Below are 24,328 nucleotides of genomic sequence, written 5' to 3' on the forward strand. Positions count from 1 at the left end.
CCACGTAGTTTATGGCATTATTTGTCCGCGTGGGCGCCTTTACGTTGGCCGCACCTCCCGTCCTATGAGAGTACGCATTGGCGAGCATAAATGCGATATTATCAACACACGAGTCAAATACCCTGTCCCTAGGCACTTTCAAGATGTCCACCATGGGCATGAAAGTGTTTGGGTTTGAGTCCATCGGGGGTGATATTGACAGAGGTAGAAGACACCAGAGACTCTTCAAACGCGAGGCCTATTGGATCTTCACCTTGGGCAGTATGACCCCTGGGGGGTTGAATGAGGATCCTGAGGTTCACAAAATTGTCTGACCATGTAGAGTTTGATGGGTATTCATTTGTTTTTCCCTCCCCCCCCCCACCCCACTGTCTCTGCCTTTTTCCCGTTTATAGTCCTTGCACGCATTTACACTGTCCTCAACATATAGGACAGTGTCAGTGCATCTCTCAATTCATCTGATGCAACCAATTTTCTGTTCTGATTACTAGTGGATTACTAACGATTTCATACCAATATAGCGTTTTACTTGAGACACCATTCGTGATATATGTCTAGTGGTTAAGTATAGATATCGTTTTGTTTGTACAGTCATTGTCACAACCACCTTTTGCACATAGCGACTGAATATGTAATACTTACCGTTTGTATTGTTATTATATTATATAATATGTATGGTATAGCAGTCGCAATAGGTTGTTGCATGCGCATACCTCTCTCAGCGTAATCCTTATTTGTATTTTAATTTAATTCATTTAATTTTACTATTAGTACCACCATTAATATGGGTACTGATCTGTAGCTTATTAGAGGTATGCGAGTCTGTGGGCACCCATATGCGCATAGGAGCTATATGTACAGCGTGCTGGTCGCGCTGATGGTCGGATGATTGATCTTTTATTATATTATTTATCACTATTTTTACTAGCGCTATGATTGTTTTAGAAATACTTCTACCAGCATTACCCTTGTAACAGCATCATCAACCGCATTGCTAGATAACACACACATTACCACTATTAATGACACAAACAAATCTACAAATCATCTGGTGGTAGTTGTACTTTCATTGCCAGTTTCATTATTATCCTATCATTGCTATACACACTGGCAGTGTATTGTAGCAATGTGCTGTCTAGATGTGCCTGGTCCATGGTCTGTGCGACAGCTGGTCACCTCGTCAGACACCAGGATGTCTCTGGAGGGCGTAGGGCTCTCTACATGTCGGCCCCGCCCCCAGCCTCACATCACTATGCTGTCTCACGCCGCCCGTACGGCCAGTGCACTGTGCGCCATGCGGAGGGGGAGATGTCAACCCCGCCTCCCTCCTCCAGCGTGGCACGCTAACCCCGCCTTCCCCCCCCCCTGTAGCTTGGAACGCAAGCACATCGCCATGCGTTCCTCCGGATTACAGACATGCTACAGCTATCGGTCCGCTGTGCAGCGGATGCAGAGGCACTCCACAGGTATCGACCCCCACAATACTAATGTGAGTACATGCACACTTCCATCCACCGTCCACATCCTGTGACTAGATGAGCGAGGTTTTGAGGTGGTGACTCTCACCCATTATGATTGGTAGTGTCTACTGTGTTTTATGTCTGGCAATGTGATTGATAATGCCTGCTGTGATTTTTATCTGGTATTTTTTAGACACTACATGTTGCCTTTCAGTCCGTATACACGGTATGCTGCAGTTCACTTCCTATTAACCTATTTATCAATTGACTATTCATTATTTGTTTTTATGTGTATGCATGTGCGTATATGCATGCACGTGTATATATGGTATGTACACGTGTCTGCATATGCACTTATGTGTATATGGCATGCCTGGTTAGAGGACCTAGGAGGGAGGGATTTTCTAGGGAAAAAAAGGGGGAGGAGCCCCGCACCCCATCCCTACCTTATTGGCATGCAGGCATTTATAAGTGAAGTTCGCTGAGGGAGGTTGCACTGCATAACTCTGAGGAAGAGGGGACTCTCCCCTCGAAAAGCGTTAGAGGATTGCAACGTCTGTGCGTTCCTCCACGACCCCTGGAAGGATTCGCTCATCCCAAATCGCAGACTGTCTACCGGTACGATTTTATGTTGTGCCTCCTCCACCAATCGTTTGTGAGTTACTTCTTTTACCATTTTTTATTTAATAAATGTTTTAAAAGTTAATGCACAAGGCTGGTGCGCCCTTGTCTTCTTTTTATCTTGTTGTCATAAAAAGGACCTGGGTCCTGCCCCAGGAGACATGGTTTAATGCAAAAAATTTTTTTAAAAACGGCCGTTTTTTCGGGAGCAGTGATTTTAATAATGCTTAAAGTGAAATAATAAAAGTGTAATATTCCTTTAAATTTCGTACCTGGGGGGTGTCTATAGTATGCCTGTAAAGGGGCGCATGTTTCCCGTGTTTGGAACAGTCTGACAGCAAAATGACATTTCAAAGGAAAAAAGTTCATTTAAAACTACTCGCAGCTATTAATGAATTGCCTGTCCGACAATACACATAAAAGTTCATTGATAAAAACGGCATGGGAATTCCCCACAGGGGAACCCCGAACCTAAATACAAAAAAAAAATGACGTGGGGGTCCCCCTAAATTCCATACCTGTCCCTTCAAGTCTGGAATGGATTTTAAGGGGAACCCCGCCGCCAAAATTAGAAAAAAAATTGGCGTGGGGTCCCCCCAAAAATCCATACCAGACCCTTATCCGAGCACGCAACCTGGCAGGCAGCAGGAAAAGAGGGGAGGATGAGAGAGTGCCCCCCCCTCCTGAACTGTACCAGGCCACATGCCCTCAATATTGGGAGGGTGCTTTGGGGTAGCCCCCCAAAACACCTTGTCCCCATGTTGATGGGGACAAGGGCCTCATCCCCACAACCCTTGCCCGGTGGTTGTGGGGGTCTGCGGGTGGGGGGCTTATCGGAATCTGGAAGCCCCCTTTAACAAGGGGACCCCCAGATCCCGGCCCTCCCCCCTGTGTGAAATGGTAAGGGGGTACAAAAGTACCCCTACCATTTCACAAAAAAACTGTCAAAAATGTTAAAAATGACAAGAGACAGTTTTTGACAATACCTTTATTTAAATGCTTCTTCTTTCTTCTATCTTCTTTCTTCTATCTTCTGTCTTCCTTCGGTTTCTTCCTCCATCTTCTTCTTCTTCTGGTTTTTCTGGTTTTTCCTCCGGTGTTCTTGTCCGGCATCTCCTCCGCGCTGTCTTCTTCCCTTTTTCTCCTCGGGCCGCTCCACATCGATGATGGCATGGTGGGAGGCTCCTGCTGTGTGACGCTTCTCCTCTTCTGACGGTTCTTCACACGGTGACCTTCAGGTCTGGTATGGATATTAAGGGGAACCCCGGGCAAAATGTTTAAAAAAATGGTGCGGGGTTCCCCTTAAAATCCATACCAGACCTGGAGGGTCTGGTATAGATTTTGAGGGGGATCCCATGCCATTTTTAAAAAAAATTTGGCCGGGGTTCCCCTTAATATCCATACCAGACCTGAAGGGCCTGGTATGGAATTTAGGGGGACCCTCCATATCATTTTTTTTTTAATTTTGGTTTGGGGTTCCCCTGTAGGGAATTCCCATGCCGTTTTTATCAATGAACTGTTATGTGTATTGTCGGACCGGCAATTCATTAATAGCCGCAAGTAGTTTTAAATGACTTTTTTTCCTTTCAAATGTCATTTTGCTGTCAGACTGTTCTAAACACGGGAAACATGTGCCCCTTTACAGGCATACTATAGACACCCCCCAGGTACGAAATTTAAAGGAATATTACACTTTTATTGTTTCACCTTAAGCATTATTAAAATCACTGCTCCTGAAAAAACGGCCGTTTTTAAAACTTTTTTTTGCATTGATCCATGTCCCCTGGGGCAGGACCCAGGTCCCCAAACACTTTTTATGACAATAACTTGCATATAAGCCTTTAAAATTAGCACTTTTGATTATTGTGTTCGTGTCCCATAGACTTTAACGGTGTTCGTGTGTTCGAACAAATTTTTTGCCTGTTCGCAAGTTCTGGTGCAAACTGAACAGGGGGGTGTTCGGCTCATCCCTAGTCAGGAGTGATAGAATCCACAGATGACAAACAGCCCTGTAAAGTTCCCTGTATTGTCTCTGTGCTGACCAATGGCAGCTGGTGCTCAAAATTTTTTGGGGGGGCGCAAACAAACTGAAAAATACTGAACCCCCCCATCAAATGCAGCCTCACTGTGCCCATCAAACGCAGTCACTGTGCACATCAAATGCAGCCACTGTGCCCGTCAAACGCAGCTAATCTGCCCATCAAACGCAGCCACTTGTGCCCGACTGCCTGTCAAACGCCGCCACTTGTGCCCGTCAAATGCAGCCACTTGTGCCCGTCAAACACAGCCACCTGTGCCCGTTAAACGCAGACAATTGTGCCCGTCAAACGCAGCCACCTGTGCCCGTTAAACGCAGCCACTTGTGCCTGTCAAACACAGCCACCTGTTCCTGTCAAATACAGCCACCTGTGCCCGTCAAACGCAGCCACTTGTGCCCGTCAAACGCAGCCACTTGTGCCCGTCAACCACAGCCACCTGTGCCCATCAAACGCAGCCACTTGTGCCCGTCAAACACAGCCACCTGTGCCAGTCAAACACAGCCACCTGTGCCCTTTAAACGCAGCCACTTGTGCTTGTCAAACGCAGCCACTTGTGCCCATCAAACACAGCCACTTGTGCCCTTCAAACGCAGCCACCTGTGCCCATTAAATACAGCCATCACTTCACTAAACCCCCCCACACAACGCACGGGCCACCACTGGTGCTGACAGTTCCTTGGCATTCCTGTTTGCACCTTCCAGCACACTAGGAGTTAACAGTGGAATGTGCACAGGGAAGCCCAGGGACCTGTCAGCACGGAGCGTGAGGTGTAAGTAGAGTACAAACACATTTGTACTCTACTTACTGTTGTTAAAATGACTTTGTTTTAATAAATGCTGTGCGGGGGCTTGGTGTTGGGCTTCTAGCTTTGACCCAAGCCAGGTCCATGAACAGGGTGGGGAGAAGTTCATGGACCAAGAATTGGTTGTGGTACTTGGCGACAGGGAGAAGCCTGCAGGACCTCAAGTTCTAGACAGGCATCTCCCCCCGGGCTCTGGGGATCATTATCCCAGAGACCTGTTCTGCCGTCATTCAGGTCCTGCAGAAGGACTATATTAAGGTAAGTTTTCTCTTTTATCATCACATTCTATGTATTTACTGTTTGCTAATGTATTGTATTTCTTTCATCATTCCCTAATTACCATGATTTTAATATGCTGTGAATGTCCCCTTTGTCCTCATGCATGCTGGAAACTTTTAATGCTCCTTTTTTGTCCTTCATGCATATTTGCCTTCACTAACCTCCTTAGCATGTTATCCTGGGCCCATATCCACCTAGCCTATTCACTTAACAATGTATTTTGTCAGCTCCATAGTACTGCTTTACCCTAAACACCCCCTAAAATGTGTACAAATGTTATTTGTGTCCTTAAATTCATGCAGAGTGCCAGAGGCTTTTTTTTGGGGCCTAAAATCATTTGTAAACCCTCCCTCCCCCCAACCGCTAAGTCAACCCATACCAATCCTCTATCTGCTGACTTTGTCAAACCCATACACACTATAATGATGAAGAATATGCGCTTCGCTAGAGTGAACACAATTACTATATTATCTCTAGAGTGTGAGATATATATAAAAAAATATATAAAAAAATACTTTCTCTATGAATGAATAACCAATAAATTAATAATGCAAATTCAAATCTGGTATATAAGTGAATGAATATCAAAAAACTATTACAGTGAATCCATATCGATCAAACATATAAAGTGCAAGGTGCATAGAAAATATATATATATATATATATATATATATATATATATATATATATATAATCTATATTGCCAAATATAAAGGTGCATCGACAAATGCAAAAGTGCTTAGTGCTCCATAATGACCATGAAGGATGTCCTAGTACATAATCACAAAGTGATACGTGATACGGCTAATGTGCTCACCTCAGAGTGTGTGACCCAGCTGCTACACTGAGTCAAAACATGCTTTGCAGCCACCCCCGGGCTTAGTACTGAATACCAGACGTTAATTTCCAGCTTGGTTCAATGCAGCTCCAGGTATTCACTCCTTTGCTCCGCCAGCAGTTGTCACCTCCCTACTTCCACTACTCTGGAGACAACTGCTGGCGGAGCGAAGGAGTGAATACCTGGAGCTGCATTGAACCAAGCTGGAGATTAAGGTCTGGTAATCAGTACTAAGCTCGCGGGTGGCTCCAAAGCATGTTTTGACTCAGTGTAGCAGCTGGGTCACACGCTCTGAGGTGAGCACATTAGCCTAGGGGGGCCACTGAAATTCACTGGAGCATGGTTTGCAGCACTAAAGATTTATGAGCATGTTAGACTACACCATATATGGACACTGTTTATACGCACCTATTTGATGCTGTTATATGGGACTTTTCACGTATCACTTTGTGATCATGTACTAGGACATCCTTCATGGTCATTATGGAGCACTAAGCACTTTTGCATTTGTCAATGCACTTTTATATTTGGCAATATAGATTACATATATATATATATTCTATGCACCTTGCACTTTATATGTTTGAACTATATGGATTCACTGTAATCGTTTTTTGATATTCATTCACTTATATACCAGATTTGAATTTGCATTTTTTTTATATATATATATCTTAAAGATAATATAGTAATTGTGTTCACTCTAGTGCAGCGCATATTCTTCATCATTATTAGCGTGCACGGTATACGAAACGTGATTTGCGCTTGCAGCTGGGTATTGGTATACATTTGGCATTGGACCATTGTGGCTCGCAAGACTTTCTTTATCTTGTTCACACTATACCTACCTCTTTTGTGGTCCTATTTATGGATGAATTCACCAAAGCAGGTAGCAAAACGGCCTGCCTGAATACTTTCAAAAGGTACTGTTTAAAGTTTTTTATTCATATTATTATCTTGATAGGTAATTGCAGAATGTCAAAATGTGCTTCCATTTGTACAGTGTGTATTTATATTTTTGGATTATGACAGTTCTTACCTGTCCAGCGGGCTGCCAATAGTGTAAGTGAGGAGGGGCTGGCCAAAGTAAAACACATTATTTATGCATTCAGCTCTCAATAAAGTTGAGAGGGTTACCTGTCCAAAACATCCCCCCCCCCTAAAATTTTTACAATGGGCCATCAGAGGGGGTGAGGAATCTGATAAGTGGACCTTATACTTTTGCCTTTAAATACTCCTTCAAATAAATGTTATACTGATGTTGGCCGAGAATGTTTGGGTCTAATCTGCTTGCAATGTTATGTGCAAAATTACTATTTTTTTTTCTAGATGGACTCCACAGTTTCCTTAAATGCCACAGGAATGGCAGACTGTTTTTGCCACCCATTGGGACTTTCCCAACTGCGAAGGGGCAATCGATGGGAAACACGTCCACATCTTCCCACCACCCCATTCGGGGTCATACTGTTACAATTACAAGGGGTTCAATAGTATCGTGCTGATGGCGGTGGTGTCGGCAGCATACAAGTTTTTATATGTGGACGTGGGGAGGAATGGCCAGATGTCGGATGGTGGAGTATTTGCCCGAACCGTGTTCTATCGACATCTCGAGAGTGGTGGCTTGGGATTGCCACCTCCGGAGGAGAACGTGGAAGGACTGCCATTTGTCTTCATCGCAGATGAAGCATTCGGTCTGGGTGACCACGTGATGAGGCCATTCCCACGTCCCGCGTCGGAATTGCATACACAGGAATTTCCGATAGAAACTTTTTCGGTCTGAAAAATTGAGAACATGCTCTCAAACTTTTGCCGGCGGAAATTCAGCCAGCAAAAGTCCGATGGAGCATACACATGGTCGCATTTTCCGACCAAAAGCTCTCATCGGTCTTTTGCTGGTCAAAATTCTGATCGTGTGTATGGGGCATTAGTCCCACCCCACACTATAAAAGTATTCTTTCAATAGCAGCCATTTGTAGTGTGATATCGGCGTGGAGAGAGATAGAACAGGGCTCTGTTCGGTGCTCTTAGACAGTTAGTGTGTTATACTGTGCTATTCTGAATCTATTGTCAGTGTAAAGTATCAGTTTAGTGTGAATCTAGTGATGGTTCAGTGTGAGTGTAGCGCGACCATTCGTTTTTACTTCAGTGTCAGTTTATTTTGTCAGCACAGGTTTCCTGCAGTATATTTCAGTGCGTTACTGCACGTTTAATGCAGTATAGACATGGGCCGAACGACCCCCGGTTTGGTTTGCGGCAGAACTTTCGAACCATGAAAATGTTCAGAACAGAATAATGAACCCCATTGAAGTCTATGGGACCCAAACTGAAAAAATCAAAAGTGCCCATTTTGAAGGCTTATATGCAAATATTTGGACATACAATGGTTATAAGGGTCCAGGTACTGCCCTGGGGGACATGTATCAATGAACACAAAGTTTGTAAAAAAACATCATTTTTAAATGAGCAGTGATTTGCTATGGCTTAAAGTGAAACCACAAAAATGAGAAATATCAATAAAAATGCTGTTAAATATAGTGTCTGGGGAGTCCCCTTAGTCTGCCTGTAAAGCGGCACATCTGTACCGTGTATAGAACCTGCTGCAGTAATGATATTTATAAAGCCAAAAAAATGAAATTTTCCCTGCCAGCTTTCTTTATTTTATAAGCAACGGCTTGGGGAGCCAGTCTGTATGATGAGGCCACAATGTAGTGCACTTGGAACAAGATTAGAGATTTTTTGGATAAAGTCTGGTGTCTCTTTCGCTGACTTTGGATAGAAGTAACAGGTAGGGAAAAATGGGTTTGTTGGTGTTGCCTTCACACAGTAACCCTATAGAGGTACTCTTGATGAAAGCAAGAATTTGCCTTGCTGTCAAAAATTTAAATGACATGCACCTGTCCAACAGGTGTGGAAAAATTGGCCCTTGGGTGTTAATTGTGCCCATAAAACCTACACCAAAACATTTCTTCCAGATTACATCAACACCAACACGGCTAGGCAGCCTAGGCAGTCTTTCAGAGATTCCAGATCCAGAAAGCACTTAATCTGTGACATCAGTCAGGGGTTTAATAGCTGCTGCTAATCCAGGACTGATTCTTTTTTTTTTTATATAATCTTTATTTTATATTTTCAAAAAAACATACATTGAGAAAACAGACTACAACAAAACAAGAAGTAGAAAAGACAATAAGTGCCTGAGAGGCATACATGGGGACAAGAGAGGGAATTGGGTTGTAATCATAAAGAAACCTCTGATACATTCAGATAGCAGACTTCATATGACTTTATCAAATTATACCCCACGCCATAAATGCTGCTGCATTTAGCACTGTGGGGAGTGGCTCAGACGGAGTTGGGCTCACACATGTCTGCTCCTTTCCATGCCACGCCCCCCAGGACTGATTCATTTTGATAAATGTCAGCTGGACCACGGAGTCTGTGGACAGACGCGCTCTCTTACAAAACCTCCAGCAGCACCGAATGCCCGTTTGGAAAGCACGCTGGATGCAGGGCAGCCCAGCAACTCAATTGCATACTGGGCACGTTCTGGCCAATGGTCTATTCTCATGACCCAGTAACCCAGTGGATCATAAACTGGACAGCTCTCCATGTCTGTTTTCGCCCCTAGATAATCTCACACCATATGATGCAGACGCTGCCGATGGCATGTAGAAGCTGACAGCTCTGGGCGTTGAGGACTAAAAAAATTGAAATGCATCACTGAGGCGGCCCCCTTCTCTACTGCTCCTCTCTTGACCAACAGAAGCCTCAAAACAATGTTTTCCATGAGACTGTACGAGACTGTAACCTACCAGAGTCTGGTAAGGTGTTACATAAACTCCTCTTTAAATCTGGTGCAGCTGTGCATGGTAGTCAATCAGCTGCTAACTTCAAATGTAAGGAAAGGGTTAATACCGCACTAAGCCTAAAAAACAAACATAGCAGCAACTAATAAGTCGAATACATACACCTATAGAAAACCTGTATAACCTTCAGCACAGCTATTTTTCTTTTCAGCTGCTAACTTCAGCTTGTTCAATTAAGCTTTGACAATAAAACCTAGAAGCAGAGATACATCAGATTTTGCACATCAGTTTTAGTAAATCAACCCCAGCTAGCCTCGTACTAGGGTGAGCACGCGTCTAGTTTGATCATTGTGCCATGCCATAAAGACCGGGGACTCAGTGGTGAACAACCATCTATAACTAAGAATTCTTGTTACATTTTCCAATACAAATGTCCTTAAAAATCATATATCAGATGTAACAGGTGAAGTGAGCAACAGGAACCACCAGTGGACACTCAAGAGGACAGGGAATGACTTTACAGTGACTGTGATCGCTCCACCGCACATGGATGGCCCCTCACCTGAGATAATCGACCTGAAGCAGGTCATACAGCATAAATAGCATACAATGGTGAATCGATCCAAATGATAGTAGCTTCGTTTTTCAAAGTTCAGCAAGAGACCGGCACTCATATCTGAGTGCCGGCTGGACAGCGTGTGATCGTAGCAAACAGGCAGATGGCCGCGGGTGACGTCCTGCGCTCCTAACCCCCGTACGCGTTACGTCCTGTGGGCGGGACTTCATCAGTGTGGGGCGGGATGCGCAATGACGGCCCGCTTTGTTTATATGTAGCGCCATAGCGACGGCAATGCGCCAATCACCGTGCAGCTGTAGTATTCCAGGGAGAACATGAACCAAGCACATCACACCAGTTGCACCTGAACAGATCATCAGCAGAACATTCAGCCTCCCCCAGAGTGAAGAAATAATTAATAAAATATATCTATATATATAATTCCTCAAATAGGAAATATCAATAACCGCTCATAAGGTTTAAAAGAAAAAGCTTGGAAGCAACCTCGGGATATACAGATCCTCATAGAAAATTGGCCAGCTTATTGCCTATTTCAAACAAGGGGACATAGCAATTAACTCATAAAATCACATAAAATCGCATAAAAAAATTGCATAAAAAGGAAATATTAAAAAGAAGACGTCAGACGGCGGGCATCGCCTGGATACGATCACATATACATAATCGATTGCAAACATTACAGAAAAATAACCCAATTCTAAATAAAATAAACAACATAAATGAAATTATCTATTAGAAATAAAACAGTTTAAATCAAAATCGACGTTCATACCAGCTGGGGATAGGACCTTGGTCTCGTAAATCCAGAATGATTCTCTACGACTAAGTTGTCTGATGTAATGGCCACCCCTCCAGTGACCGGGAACCTTTTCTATCCCCCAGAACTTGAGGCATTTGGGGTCCCTATGATGACAAAGGCGAAAATGCCTAGACACACTATGGGTTTTTACCCCCCGTTTAATATTGCTAATGTGTTCGCCAACTCTTACATGTAATGCTCTTGAGGTACGGCCCACATACTGGAGGCCACAATTGCACTCCAGCATGTAGACCACCCCTACAGACGAGCACGTAAGTAAACCTTCAATTTGATAGCTTTTGTGTGTGACATTTGAGACAAATTCTTTCCGCCTTTTGATATTTCTGCTGGCTTTCCTGCAAGTGGCACATTTGCCACACGCATAGAAACCAGACAGAAAACCAAACATCCTATTAGTCCCTATTTTCGGTGGATCAATGACCCCTGGTGCTAGCCGATCACGTAAAGAAGGGGCTTTGCGGTGTACAAACCGTGGGTGCTCAGGAAGAACAGACCCTAGAGTACGATCACCTTTAAGGATAGGCCAATGTCTAGCTATTATTTGCTCAAATTTTTTATACTGGATATTGTAATCCAGTATAATACAATAGCTGGTGGCATTGTCTTCTGTTTCCGTGGGTTTAACCCTATCTGCCACAATAGTGTTCCTGAATAGTGTTGCTGAATTTGCCTTAGTGTCTGCTTGCAGCTATTATTATGAGTTGTCCGTTGGTTAGTCAGCGCTGAAATTACCCTTATTACATTTTCCAATACTACTACATTTGTTATCTTTATCTGTATGTAGATGGGGTGCAGCGTGGGGCCTCGGTAGTAAACACACACAGTTTTAAGTGCGTTGAAAAGAGTTTGTATTGAGACAATGCAGAGACAGTTCACAGTAAACCCGGTGGGAAGACAGCCCAAGCGGGAACAGTCACGGGTCCCAACAGTGTCTAGAGAGCAGGTTACAGCCGAACTAACAGCACCTGTTAGGAGGGGCAGAGTCTCGTGCCCAAGTGGGAAGATGTCCAGAGAAGTTGTGAGCCCTACACTTTCCCTCTTCGCCTGGAATTTTTCCCTGCCGCTAGTTCTGTCCCTAACCTGTCATAACGCTATCCACTCTCAAATGCACGCCAAACCTGGAAGCCAGGGCCTAAAATAGGCTCTGCCTGACCCATAATGGCTGCTGGAGTCACAAGGGGCAGCAGCATCCAATCAGATAGATTCCCAAGTGACCCAGTGATATTCACTGTTATAAGCAATCATAGTGTGTAAAAAAAATAAAATCACGATCACCTCCTAGAGTAGTATAGTGTTACTATGGTAACACTGGGTTGATCTGGTCACAGTATTCAAAAAAAAAAAAAAATCTTAAAAAAGAAAAAAAATGTAATGAAAAAGAAATAAAATATTTTTAAAAATTGAAAAAAAAAAAAATATTATTATTATTTGGTTTTTTTTTTACATACTTTCACCAGTCAGTGTCACTGATCACCGCCACACCCGTCATATGATGTACTATTATACTGGTGACAGTATGTAAAAATAAAAAATTGTGAATATTTTTTTTATTTCTTCATTTTCCAAAAAATTGTGATAAATTACAACTTAAAAAAACTTGAAATGCCTTTTACTAAATACCTTGGACTGTCTACTTTTAAAAAAGGGGTCATTTGGAGGGTATTTGTACTGTCCTGATGTTTTTGGGCCTCAAGAAATGAGATCGGCCGTCAGTACATCAGGATTGATCAATTTTCAGATACATATGCCATAGTTTGTGGACTCTATAACTTTCCTATAGACTAAATAATATACACTGATTTGGGTTATTTTCACCAAAGAAATGGAGCCGAATACATTTATGAAGAACGATTATTTATTTGCAAAGTTTTATAACAGCAATGAAGAAAAACATATATACATTATTTTCCAAAATTTTCAATTTTTTTTTGTTTATTTAGCAAAAAGTAGAAAACCCAGTGGGGATAAAATACCCCCGAAAGAAAGCTTTACTTATGTGAAAAAAAATTATAAAAATTTAATATGGGTACAGTGTTGCATGACCGTGCAATTGACAGCGCTGAAAGCTGAAAAGTAGCCTGAGCAGGAAGGGGGTGAAAGTGCCTGGTATCAAAGTGGTTAAAGGCCTTTTCCCCTCTGGCAAGGTAAACCCCCATGTTGATAACATGTGAAATGGTATGTCTCAAGAAGGAGGGTGTCTCACTCGTTTGCATGCAGATCACCCTAGATAACACCCACATGTGATGCTGACCGTCCATGTTTGAAAGAACTGAAAATCAATGAATGACTTGTGGTGGGTCAGGGACAGTCAGGCTGGGGAGGAGAGACCTAGGTGACACTGGACCTCCTCCAGCCAAGAAATTAGGCGGGGCTCTATCTGACTCTTTGTAGCTTCTAATGCACATTGTGAGATGTTCACAGCATGTGGTGAAATACAGGACCCTATACAACTGTGCAAGACTAAAGAAAAGGTTGGAGTTCAACTTGAAAACTGCAGATTGGATGCTCTGAGATCCACCAATTCTAGAAGAACAACAAGTCCCAGCAAATCCTGCAGCATTATTTTATACAGTAGTAGATTCTATATGGCTGTAGTATGATGGAGGAGCAGAAAAGGTACAGTATAGTATATAGTATACAGGATAGAGATATCAGGTGTCCTCTGGTGTCCTTCAGTCCATATCAGAAGGTCATCTTCTTCTCACAGATGTACTTTATTTTTGTAGAACAGTGAAGATCATTCCAGTCATATCCATTCCTTAACATAGCACAGTCTTCCCCTCCTCCGAGACCATGACCCTTCCAATCATCGGGCTGACCCTTCCCCCAGAACCTGAAGGACAGAAGTGACAATAGAGGTTTAGACCAATACAGGAACAGAGCAGAACTGGGACCTCAGAAATGCTATAAAATGAGAATTAAAAGGTGTGAGCCCAACAACTGTGATTGGCTGCAAGAGAACTGACCACACACTACAATTTAATGGTACAATACACTAAGGTTAGATCAGTGGTGGCCAACCCCATACATACATAGTCAATAGCTGTGTGATGTATTCTACTTCCCACCTTATTCCCTCATTGAATATGTGAAGAGTTTTCTCCTCCAGGTCCTTCATGTGAGAAGTTGTTCCCTTTCACGCCCTTAACTATTGGTCTATGTGAGGAGTTCTTTCCCTCATCTCCTTCCTACATTGGCTATGTGAGGAGTCGGGATGAGCCAATGGTTTGGCTGTTAGGGTGTTTGGAAGAATGGCCAAACATTTGGTCCCCTGTGTGCTGGGAGTTAAGCATCATCTATAGAAATGGTATTTCTACTGCTTCTATATATAACAGCTTCCTACTGTCAGTGGTTCCTAAAGAAGCAGCAAGTGCTGGTGCCCGCTGCATCCCTAGCAACCATCTCTGGCACATTACTCACATGGGTGGGAATCTACAGTTACATTAGCAAAGGGACAGGGATAACAGCAACTGTCACTGGCCATATTTGGTCAATGATGTCACTACTTTCCCCTCCCCTTCCCTTATATAGCTGATGACAGCTCAGGGAGCTATCATTCAGCGAGCAGTACCATTGGGAATAGTCATGTACATCAGGTCAACCCAGTTTTTAATTCCGACAAACCGGCAGGCGTAGGGCATCCTGATTAATGATGTATTTACAAGGAGGGACTCTTTTTTGGGTATTTTTAGTTTTTATTTGGGTGTGTTTATTTATGGGTTACACAGTTAATATGCACCTCCTACTCATTAACATGAGGGAAGGCGGTATGTGTAGGTGTCCATATTTTTAACAGGGGCATCCAAATTCTGATGCGCTCCCCCCACAAACCCCCACAACCATTGGCAATGGTCCTGGGGAACAGACCCTTATCTTCATCAACATGAGGATAAGGTGCTTTGCCAGGGGGTCCTCCCTGGCATGGCATACCTTCAAGTTAAAGTCATGTGGCCTAGCATGGCTCAGGAGGGAGAAAAAAACTGAACTGGGGGGCGTTCTGCCCATCCCTAATTAAGATACAAAAGCCTTCTGCATGCTGTAGCCTCCCTCAGCCCCGCTAATATCTACCTGAGCCCCATCTCGAACCAGCGATGTTGCAGGAGTGTTTTGGCTGCCTGGGACTCTCCCTCCTCATTGGCTGAGATAGAAGTGTGATGCCATTGGCTCCTGCCAATCAAAGTCAGTCAGCCAATGAGGAGAGAGAGGGGTGGGGCTAAACCGTGCCTCTGTGTCTGTCCCCTTGTGGGGGCACTCGACAGGAGGAAGGGGCCATGAGCATTGAGGATGCACCATGTCCATGACCAGCACTGTTGACTGTAGACACAGAGCCTGCTTGCCCTCTTTTAGTGGCCTGTGAGCGTTTGCCTCTCCTTGGTGGCCTCTGGACATGATGTATATTTTGTTTTGCAACACCGCACTACACTGTATTGTGTACACCACCAGAAAAGTAGTAGCAACTTCACTATGGCTGCACTGTATTGTAATTACAATTTTTGATCTAATATTTCATAGCAGGGCCCATTCCTGTGCCCACCAAGAGTATCTGTGAGGGGTTACAGTGTTGTGGCACCACCACCACCACCACTGCCTAAGGCCCAATTTTTCTGCCCCTGTTTAACAGGGACATCTAATTACAACTCTTGATATAATATTTCACAGCAGGGCCCATTCCAGCGCCCACCAAGAGTAACTGTGAGGGCTTACAGTGTTCTGGTACCACCAAAATCTAAGGCCCAATTTTCAGCAGAGTATATAGGGCAGGCCGTTTAGTATATACAGGCGGTCCCCTATTTTGAAACATCTGACTTACAAAAGACTCCTACTTACAAACGGAGGGAGACAACAGGAAGTGAGAGGAAATCTACCCCTAGGAAGAGAAATTCTCTCCTGTAAGAGTTAATATGGGAAAAAAAGGTGTCTCCACTGATGCTTTATCACCAATCTTTCTTTCCCTAATAACCCAAATTTTTCAAAATTCACCTCACAGAAAGTGAGGTGAAATCTTCTAAACAGGGGCACAGACAGCAAAACAAATGTTACAGGGGTGATGATAACCCTTCCCTATGTTTTCCAAAAAGCTTAAAAATTGATTTTTGGGCTGGAGCTACACTTAAAAAATGTACCTGTTCCAAATTACAAACAGATTCAATTTAACAACAAACCTACAGTCCCTATCTTGTTTGTAACCCGGGGACCGCCTGTATACTGCCGTTAAGAGTATATAGGGCCCGGGGGCCCCACACCTTTTTTTTTTTTTTATGTAGGTGTGGGGTTTCCCTTGTTATCTATACCAGACACAAAGGGCCCGGTAATGGGCTGGGGGGGGGGGCAACGCTAGACTGTGTGCGGGGGAACACCCCCATCTGGAGGGGGGGTGCGACTCAGGCAGAGGAGCTCAGCAGCTGGGAGCCCCTCCTTACACGGTCATGGGGATGTATCCTGGAATAGGAGCTGGAGAAACATGGTCTGGGAGAATCCTTCAGGAAGGACTCAGGGCAGGAGTCGGTGAGTGAGGCACAGTGGAGATCTGGAAGAGGCATGCCAGGGAAGCTGGGTGCAAAGCCAGTGGAGAGACTGTAGGGTTTTGTAACAAATTGCTGCAGCCGGAGGGCACAAGTCAGGTCTACTGGGATCAATAGTCCTTCATTAAATGTCCTTTTCAACTAAATATTCAGGGCCGTCAAGAAGGGGTACTGCAGGCCCCTGGCATATTAAGAATCATCAAATGGACTTTTCGACCGGACTGGTCCGACTGAACGAATCCGTGGGCTTCATCGGACCTTCAGCAGACTTTTTCTGTCGAAAATCAGACAGACTTTAGATTTGGAACATGTTTCAAATCTTTCCAACGGACTCGAGTCCGGTCGAAAAATCCGTTCGTCTGTATGCTAGTCCGACGGACAAAAAAGGACGCAAGGGCAGCTATTGGCTACTGGCTATGAACTTCTTTTTTCTAGTCCCTTCGTACGTCATCACGTTCAAACCAGCGCACTTTCGAACGGACTTTAGTCAGTTCGTGTGTGGGCAAGTCCGTTCGTTTGAAAGTCCAACGCAACTCCGTTGAAAGTCTGTCGGATAGACCGTCGGACCTTTGATGCTGAAAAGTCTACTCGTGTGTTCGCGGCATAATCCTAGGACTTATTCAGAGGGAGGCCTAGTCAGCTCAAAATGGCAGGACAGGATGTCTAATGCTGTGACAGGAAAATTTTGTGCAGGAGGAGAAATGTCCTGGAGGTAGAAGTCTGCAGGGAGAGTGCAGAGGAGGAGAATGGACTGGAGTAACGTTGTCAAAATTAGAGTCCACCATTTTGTTCTATATTTTTGCAAATACCTATTTGTTCCATGACCATCCCATACCCTTTCCCCCAACCAAATTCAATTCCCTAAATAAAACAACAAAACAAAGCAAAAGACTTTTCATTGTCTACAAGTGTGACGTATGGATGTCTGGCAGCAGGGTGAATATGCATGGATGTTAGTAACTAGTGGCAACACACCGCAACAGTACATTATTGTTTTCTGGGTGACAAACTATTGTACAGCACTGGGTGAAGTGAAATAAAGTCTTAGCAATGTGCTCAAGGATCCATCGGTGTGCCACCTTTTCAGATCATTTTGCCAGATCTTATGCCGCATACACAAGATCGCACATTCCGACAACAAAATCCATGTTTTTTTTCAGACGGATGTTGGCTCAAACTTGTCTTGCATACACACAAATGTTGTCGGAAAATCTGAACGTGAAGAACGCGGTGATGTACAACACGTACGATGAGCCGAGCAAATTAAGTTCAGTAGCCAGTGTGGCTCTTCTGCTTGATTCCGAGCATGCGTGAAATTTTGTGCGTCGGAATTGTGTACACATGATCTGAATTTCCGACAACGGTTTTTGTTTTCAGAAAATTTGAGATCCAGATCTCAAAATTTGTTTGTCGCAAATTCTGACAAAAAATGTCCGATGGAGCCTACACACGGTCAGAATTTCCAACAACAAGCTCCCATCGAACATTTGTTGTCGGAAATTCCGACCGTGTGTATGTGGCATTAGATATATGAGAGAAGGATTCTGATATTTGAGGTTTCAGTGTCTTACTTTGGAGTTATGTCATAAGGCGTTCCATCCACCCATCTCCAGGTTCCATCCGCATCTGTTAGACCGATCCAAAAGGTTTGTTTATTTGCAATCCCACGCAGAAAATCCTTAAGAAAATTCTTAAGAAAGACAAAATATAGAAGTTGTTAGAAGATGAATTATACACACAATGGCTGATTAGGTCACATGACAGTTGGGCTACCAGTATATTTTAGGGTTTGGGTAGGAAACTGGGGAACTGGGAGGAAATCCACTAAAATGATGAGAACACGTCACACCCCAACACAAATGTAATCTTCCCCCAGAGACAAAGACATGGTACAACTTATCTCCAGGCTCGTGACACCCCTGAGGTCAGCCTTAGAAAATGGACAGCAAAGTCAAGCTTGAAAAATTGAGGAGAGAGGATATTTATTCTACAATAGCAATGTTTTGGCTGTGTGTGGTGAGCCAACATAACCTCATGACATTTACATCTGAGGATCATGCCTAGAAACCAATTAATTCTGAAAAAAGAAAAAATATTTCCACAAAATTTTTTTTTAAAGTAAACTTGCCCTAATATAAACACAGGGGGTGCCACTGCTGACCTCCTACTAAATATACCAGATTGATGGCTTCTACGTTAGCCTACTGGTATCCTTAGATGAATTCTTATCTCGGGTCAGTGAATCAGAACATCAAAGCCACAGCGTCAGCATGAGAGCCTGAAAACTCACAATTTTATAGGGAGACGTCAAAAATAGCTGACTCCGTGTTTCTCTTAGGACAGGTTTCCTTTAGTGTTGTAAATGTATGTGTGCGGTCAGAGCATTATGCTGTGAAACATCCACAATGGCACCATCCCAAAAATGTATAGAAGAACAGGGAAGGAGGGAAAATTTTTTTATTGGTATTTTGAGTCGGGCTTCTTTTTTGTGGCTTATTACTATTTGAGATGACAACCTAGTTCTATGTTCCTTTTGTGACGAGGTAAGTTTGGTTGATAGATAGAAGAGCACCCTTCTTTTTTGGCCCTTTGAGGCATATTGGCGATTTTCCTTTTTTGGTTTATGTCTCCCCATGGGGTATCCCCTCGTGTCTCCCTCTCCCCTTTCTTTCTTTCCTTCCTTCCTTATTCCCCCCTCCCCCTAATGTCCCTCTGCCCCCCCCCTCCTTCTCCTGGGTGTTTTTCTTTGCATTCTCTCCTCTTTTTGCTTATTGTGTTATGTATGTATTTAACATGCTATTACATAGTTACATAGTGGGTGAGGTTGAAAAAGGACACAAGTCCATCAAGTACAAACTATGTTTGACTTTATGTCAGTATTACATTATATATCCCTGTATGTTGCGGTCGTTCAGGTGCTTATCTAATAGTTATTTTGAAACTATCGATGCCCCCCCGCTGAGACCACCACCTGTGGAAGAGAATTCCACATCCTAACTGGTCTTACAGTAAAGAACCCTCTACGCAGTTTAAAGTTAAACCGCTTTTCTTCTAATTTTAGTGAATAACCGCATGTCTTATTAAATTCCCTTTTGCGGAAAAGTTTTCTCCCTATTGTGGGGTCACCAGTACGGTATTTATAAATTGAAGTCATATCCCCTCTCAAGCATCTCTTCTCCAGAGAGAATAAGTTCAGTGCTCGCAACCTTTCTTCATAACTAATATCCTCCAGACCCTTTATTAGCTTTGTTGCCCTTCTTTGTACTCGCTCCATTTCCAGTACATCCTTCCTGAGGACTGGTGCCCAGAACTGGACAGCATACTCTAGGTGCGGCTGGACCAGAGTCTTGTAAAGTGGGAGAATTATCGTTTTATCTCTGGAGTTGATCCCCTTTTTAATGCATGCCAATATTCTGTTTGCTTTTGGCCCTTCCTAAAACCAAGGGCTCCCGAAGAAAACGAAGTATAAAATTAATAAAATAAATACCCGAATGGATATCAATTTAAAATTGGAGAGCTACAATACACCTCCCTCTAAATTGTTGCAATTGCCAATTTAAGGCGAGATGAAGCTGCTACCTTTAACCAATCAACTGATAGGTATACAATATAATCACACACATCCAATATGAGGCAGCGCTAAAATTCAAACATAATACTCCTATTAACAATAATGGAGTTAAACCAGCAGTAGTTGTATTGTAAAAGTCCAAACAGTGACTATCCCACAGTCAGTGTGAAGCGCATAAAGCAATAGGGGTCTTAAGGTGTCACCTAGTCCGCTATCTGCAACGATCCACCACCAGCACCTCCACTCGTGAGTCAAACGGGGGGACAAGCCTCCCCCTTTTTTGGTATTCTTACCAGATTGGCCTGGAAAATGAGCCTCAAAACAGCCACCCCTGAATAATTCGTTACATAACGATATCCTCACTGGCGCTCTCATATGCAGGAATAGGATGTCATACTGATGCTCTCATACCCAAGCAAAAGAAAAAATGAAATCCATGGCATAATTCCTTTTAAACTTTAATCAAAAGTTACCATACCCCCCTCATAAACTGTGAAAAAAATGTTTAAAAATCATGAAGCTGGACCACTGAATGCTCTAATTAGAAATGAAATAACTTAGTCTCTGTGAAGAATCTATAGCAGTGTAAACTCTGTTACAATTATGTCTAGATGAGGCAACAAGTGATAAACACTTTTTTTTTAGATGTCAGAGTTGCACCAACAGACTCTTTAAAAGGTGCAGGTTTCTGTTAAAACACATAGCGGTGTGTGAGCAAAGGTTTAATTATTCAGTTAACCTGCCTCAGTAATAATCACTCTCAGTCTGCAAGTGCTTAAATTGTTGTCCTGCAAACTGGAAAATCTGTTCACGGGGTGAGGCTATGAGCATAATAATCAAATACTGCTGGCAGTGATGTGATCTGACAGTGGAACTATCACAGGGGGATGTGTCTATCTGTTCAGCATTCATACCATCTCTCCCTCGCTATTAATGACTATCAGGTGGGCCCCCATGTCCTCACAGTCTTTCTTGGAGACGTTCCATGGTTGTGAGCTTGAAGAGAAGTAGTAACAGCTGAGTCCATACCGCCTCCGTCCCTCACTGCATAATGGATCAGAAGAGTCTGAGGGAGCAAGAAAGAGGATTATGAGGGTCATGCTAGATTGTCATGGTTATTACCGGACCATTCAGCCAAGATGGTAAAATTATAATAAAAGGAAATCACAGATAAAAGACATCACATCCCTGAGTCATACCCTGGAGTCTTTTATGTCTCAGAAATTCCATCAATGAGATCTCCCTGTCAGAATTCTTGGCTCTGTTCCTGCACACCCGGGAGTTTTGTGTCTCCACCCAACTTTGTGTGTCACAACTTTTCCTACGTTCTCCATGATATAAAATACATACAAATTCCATCAGAAATACTGGGGGACCATTAAAATGGGCACAGTAGGCAGACTTAGGAACTCAGAGCAGGAATAGTGGGACTCCCCTATAATGATCATTGCAGGTCTACATACCAATAAACTCAGCAAAGTGATGGTGGGAATTTCTCATAATGGACAAAGCATGTTTTCACATCTGGGAATTAAAGGCAGCAAGGGTGGGAACTCCTCATAATGGGCAAATCAGTTGCTCAGACCCAGGAACTCAGAAAAGGGTGTAGCAGAGCTTCCCAGAGAGAGCTGGGAAAAGTCCTGTTCGGGGTTTATACGTCTCCCAGGCTGCTTTCATACACATTCAGGGATTTCTGATCCATGGTCCAGTTCGGATCTTGGTCCTCTCCCCCAGGCCAATATAAACTCACCTGAAACAGACAACCAGTGCTCTTGGCCTGGGAACCTCAGACAACTTCTGTCTAGGAGAGCAAAAGGTTGGTAAAGGCTATTAAGCTGTGTATGTGGAAGCTGACAAGCTGTAGGCTTGCTCGACCTGGTAGTTAGGACCTGTAAATATTGTATAATTAGTTCCGAGACATGGCTAGGTTTTTGTTTGGCTATTTTTGTTCCTACTTGTTTTTCTGGAACACTGTAAAGCACTTGTATATATCACAAATAAACACCGCACTGTTTGTCACTACCTCACTGGATTTGGTATCTGTGCCTGAAAAGACTGTTCATCCCAGGGAGCTTTGTACCTGATACCTGTACCCCAGGTTACAAGGGATAGTGGAAACCCCTAACAATGGACAGAGAAGGAGTACAGACCTGGCAATCCTGGCAGACCAGGCCTGAGATGGTGGGAACTCCTCTGTTTGGGCACAACAGGCATGCAGATCCAGGAACTCAGTACATGGATGTGGCAACAGCTGATGTGCAGACACAGAAACTCATATTGGGCACTGCTGGTGTTTAGAGCTGGTAAGTCAGCGCAGGTTTGGTGGAAACTTCATATAATTAGAGCATCAAGTGTACAGACTAGGGATGAGCCGAACACTCCCCTGTTCGGTTCGCACCAGAACATGCGAACAGGAAAAAAGTTCGCTCGAACACCGTTAAAGTCTATGGGACACGAACATGAATAATCAAAAGTGCTAATTTTAAAGGCTTATATGCAAGTTATTGTCATAAAAAGTGTTTGGGGACCTGGGTCCTGCCCCAGGGGACATGGATCAATGCAAAAAAAAGTTTTAAAAACTGCCGTTTTTTCAGGAGCAGTGATTTTAATAATGCTTTAAGCCAAACAATAAAAGTGTAATATCCCTTTAAATTTCGTACCTGGGGGGTGTCTATAGTATGCCTGTAAAGGGGCGCATGTTTACCGTGTTTAGAACAGTCTGACAGCAAAATGACATTTCGAAGGAAAAAACCCATTTAAAACTACCCGCGGCTATTGCATTGCCGACAATACACATAGAAGTTCATTGATAAAAACGGCATGGGAATTCCCCACAGGGAAACCCCGAACCAAAATTAAAAAAAAAAAAAAGACGTGGGGTTCCCCCTAAATTCCATACCAGACACTTCAGGTCTGGTATGGATTTTAAGGGGAACCCCGCTCCAAAAAAAAAAAAAAAACGGCGTGGGGTCCCCCCAAAAATCCATGCAAGACCCTTATCCGAGCACGCAACCTGGCAGGCCGCAGGAAAAGAGGGGGGACGAGAGTGCGGCCCCCCCCTCCTGAAGCGTACCTAACCACATGCCCTCAACATTGGGAGGGTGCTTTGGGGTAGCCCCCCAAAACACCTTTTCCCATGTTGATGAGGACAAGGGCCTCATCCCCACAACCCTGGCTGGCGGTTGTGGGGGTCTGCAGGCGGGGGGCATATCGGAATCTGGAAGCCCCCTTTAACAAGGGAACCCCCAGATCCCGGCCCCCCCTGTGTGAAATGGTAAGGGGGTACTTACCCCTACCATTTCACTAAAAAACTGTCAAAAATGTTAAAAATGACAAGAGACTGCTGGCATGGAGGGAGGCCCCCGCTGTGTGACGGCGTCTCCTCGTCTGACGGTTCTTAAATAACAGGGGGCGGGGCCACCCGGTGACCCCGCCCCCCTCTAAAGCACGGTGACTTGACGAGACTTCCCTGTGACATCACGGGGAATGCCACAGGGAAGTTCCGTCATGTCCTGTGCATCAGAGGGGGCAGGGTCACCGGGTGGCCCCGCCCCCCATTATTTAAGAACAGTCAGACGAGGAGACGCCGTCACACAGCGGGAGCCTCCCTCCATGCCAGCATGGATGCGGAGCGGCCCAGAGAAGAAAATGAAGAAGAGAAGAAGGAAGAAGAGAAGAGGATGAATAAGAAGATGGAGAAGAGCGGGAGCCTCCCCCCATGCCATGGGTGCGGAGTGGCCCCAGGAGAAGAAGATAGAAGACGCCACGGAGGAGATGCTGGACGAGAACGCCGGAGGAAGAGCCAGAAGAACCAGAAGAAGATGATGAAGGGAGATAGAAGAAAGAAGAAGCATTTAAATAAAGGAATTGTCAAAAACTGTCTCTTGTCATTAACATTTTTGACAGTTTTTTAGTGAAATGGTAGGGGTAAGCACCCCCTTACCATTTCAAACGGGGGGGGGCGGGATCTGGGGGTCCCCTTGTTAAAGGGG

General features: G+C 44.0%; 1 protein-coding gene across 1 annotated transcript in view; it reads right to left on the minus strand.

Annotated features, from left to right (window-relative positions):
• Positions 1–13,275: 13,275 nt before the first annotated feature.
• The window catches only part of LOC141134376 (C-type lectin domain family 10 member A-like), a 39,819-nt gene continuing 28,766 nt past the window's right edge, over positions 13,276–24,328 (minus strand). The window contains exons 5-7 of the mRNA XM_073623943.1: positions 21,251–21,402; positions 18,337–18,443; positions 13,276–14,076 (exon numbers count right to left, since the gene is read on the minus strand). Coding sequence (XP_073480044.1) covers positions 13,926–14,076; positions 18,337–18,443; positions 21,251–21,402 — 410 coding nt within the window. The 3' untranslated portion in view covers positions 13,276–13,925. The remainder of the gene's footprint in view (positions 14,077–18,336; positions 18,444–21,250; positions 21,403–24,328) is intronic.

This window comes from Aquarana catesbeiana, linkage group LG03 (genome assembly GCF_042186555.1).
Source record: "Aquarana catesbeiana isolate 2022-GZ linkage group LG03, ASM4218655v1, whole genome shotgun sequence".
Taxonomy (NCBI): domain Eukaryota; kingdom Metazoa; phylum Chordata; class Amphibia; order Anura; family Ranidae; genus Aquarana; species Aquarana catesbeiana.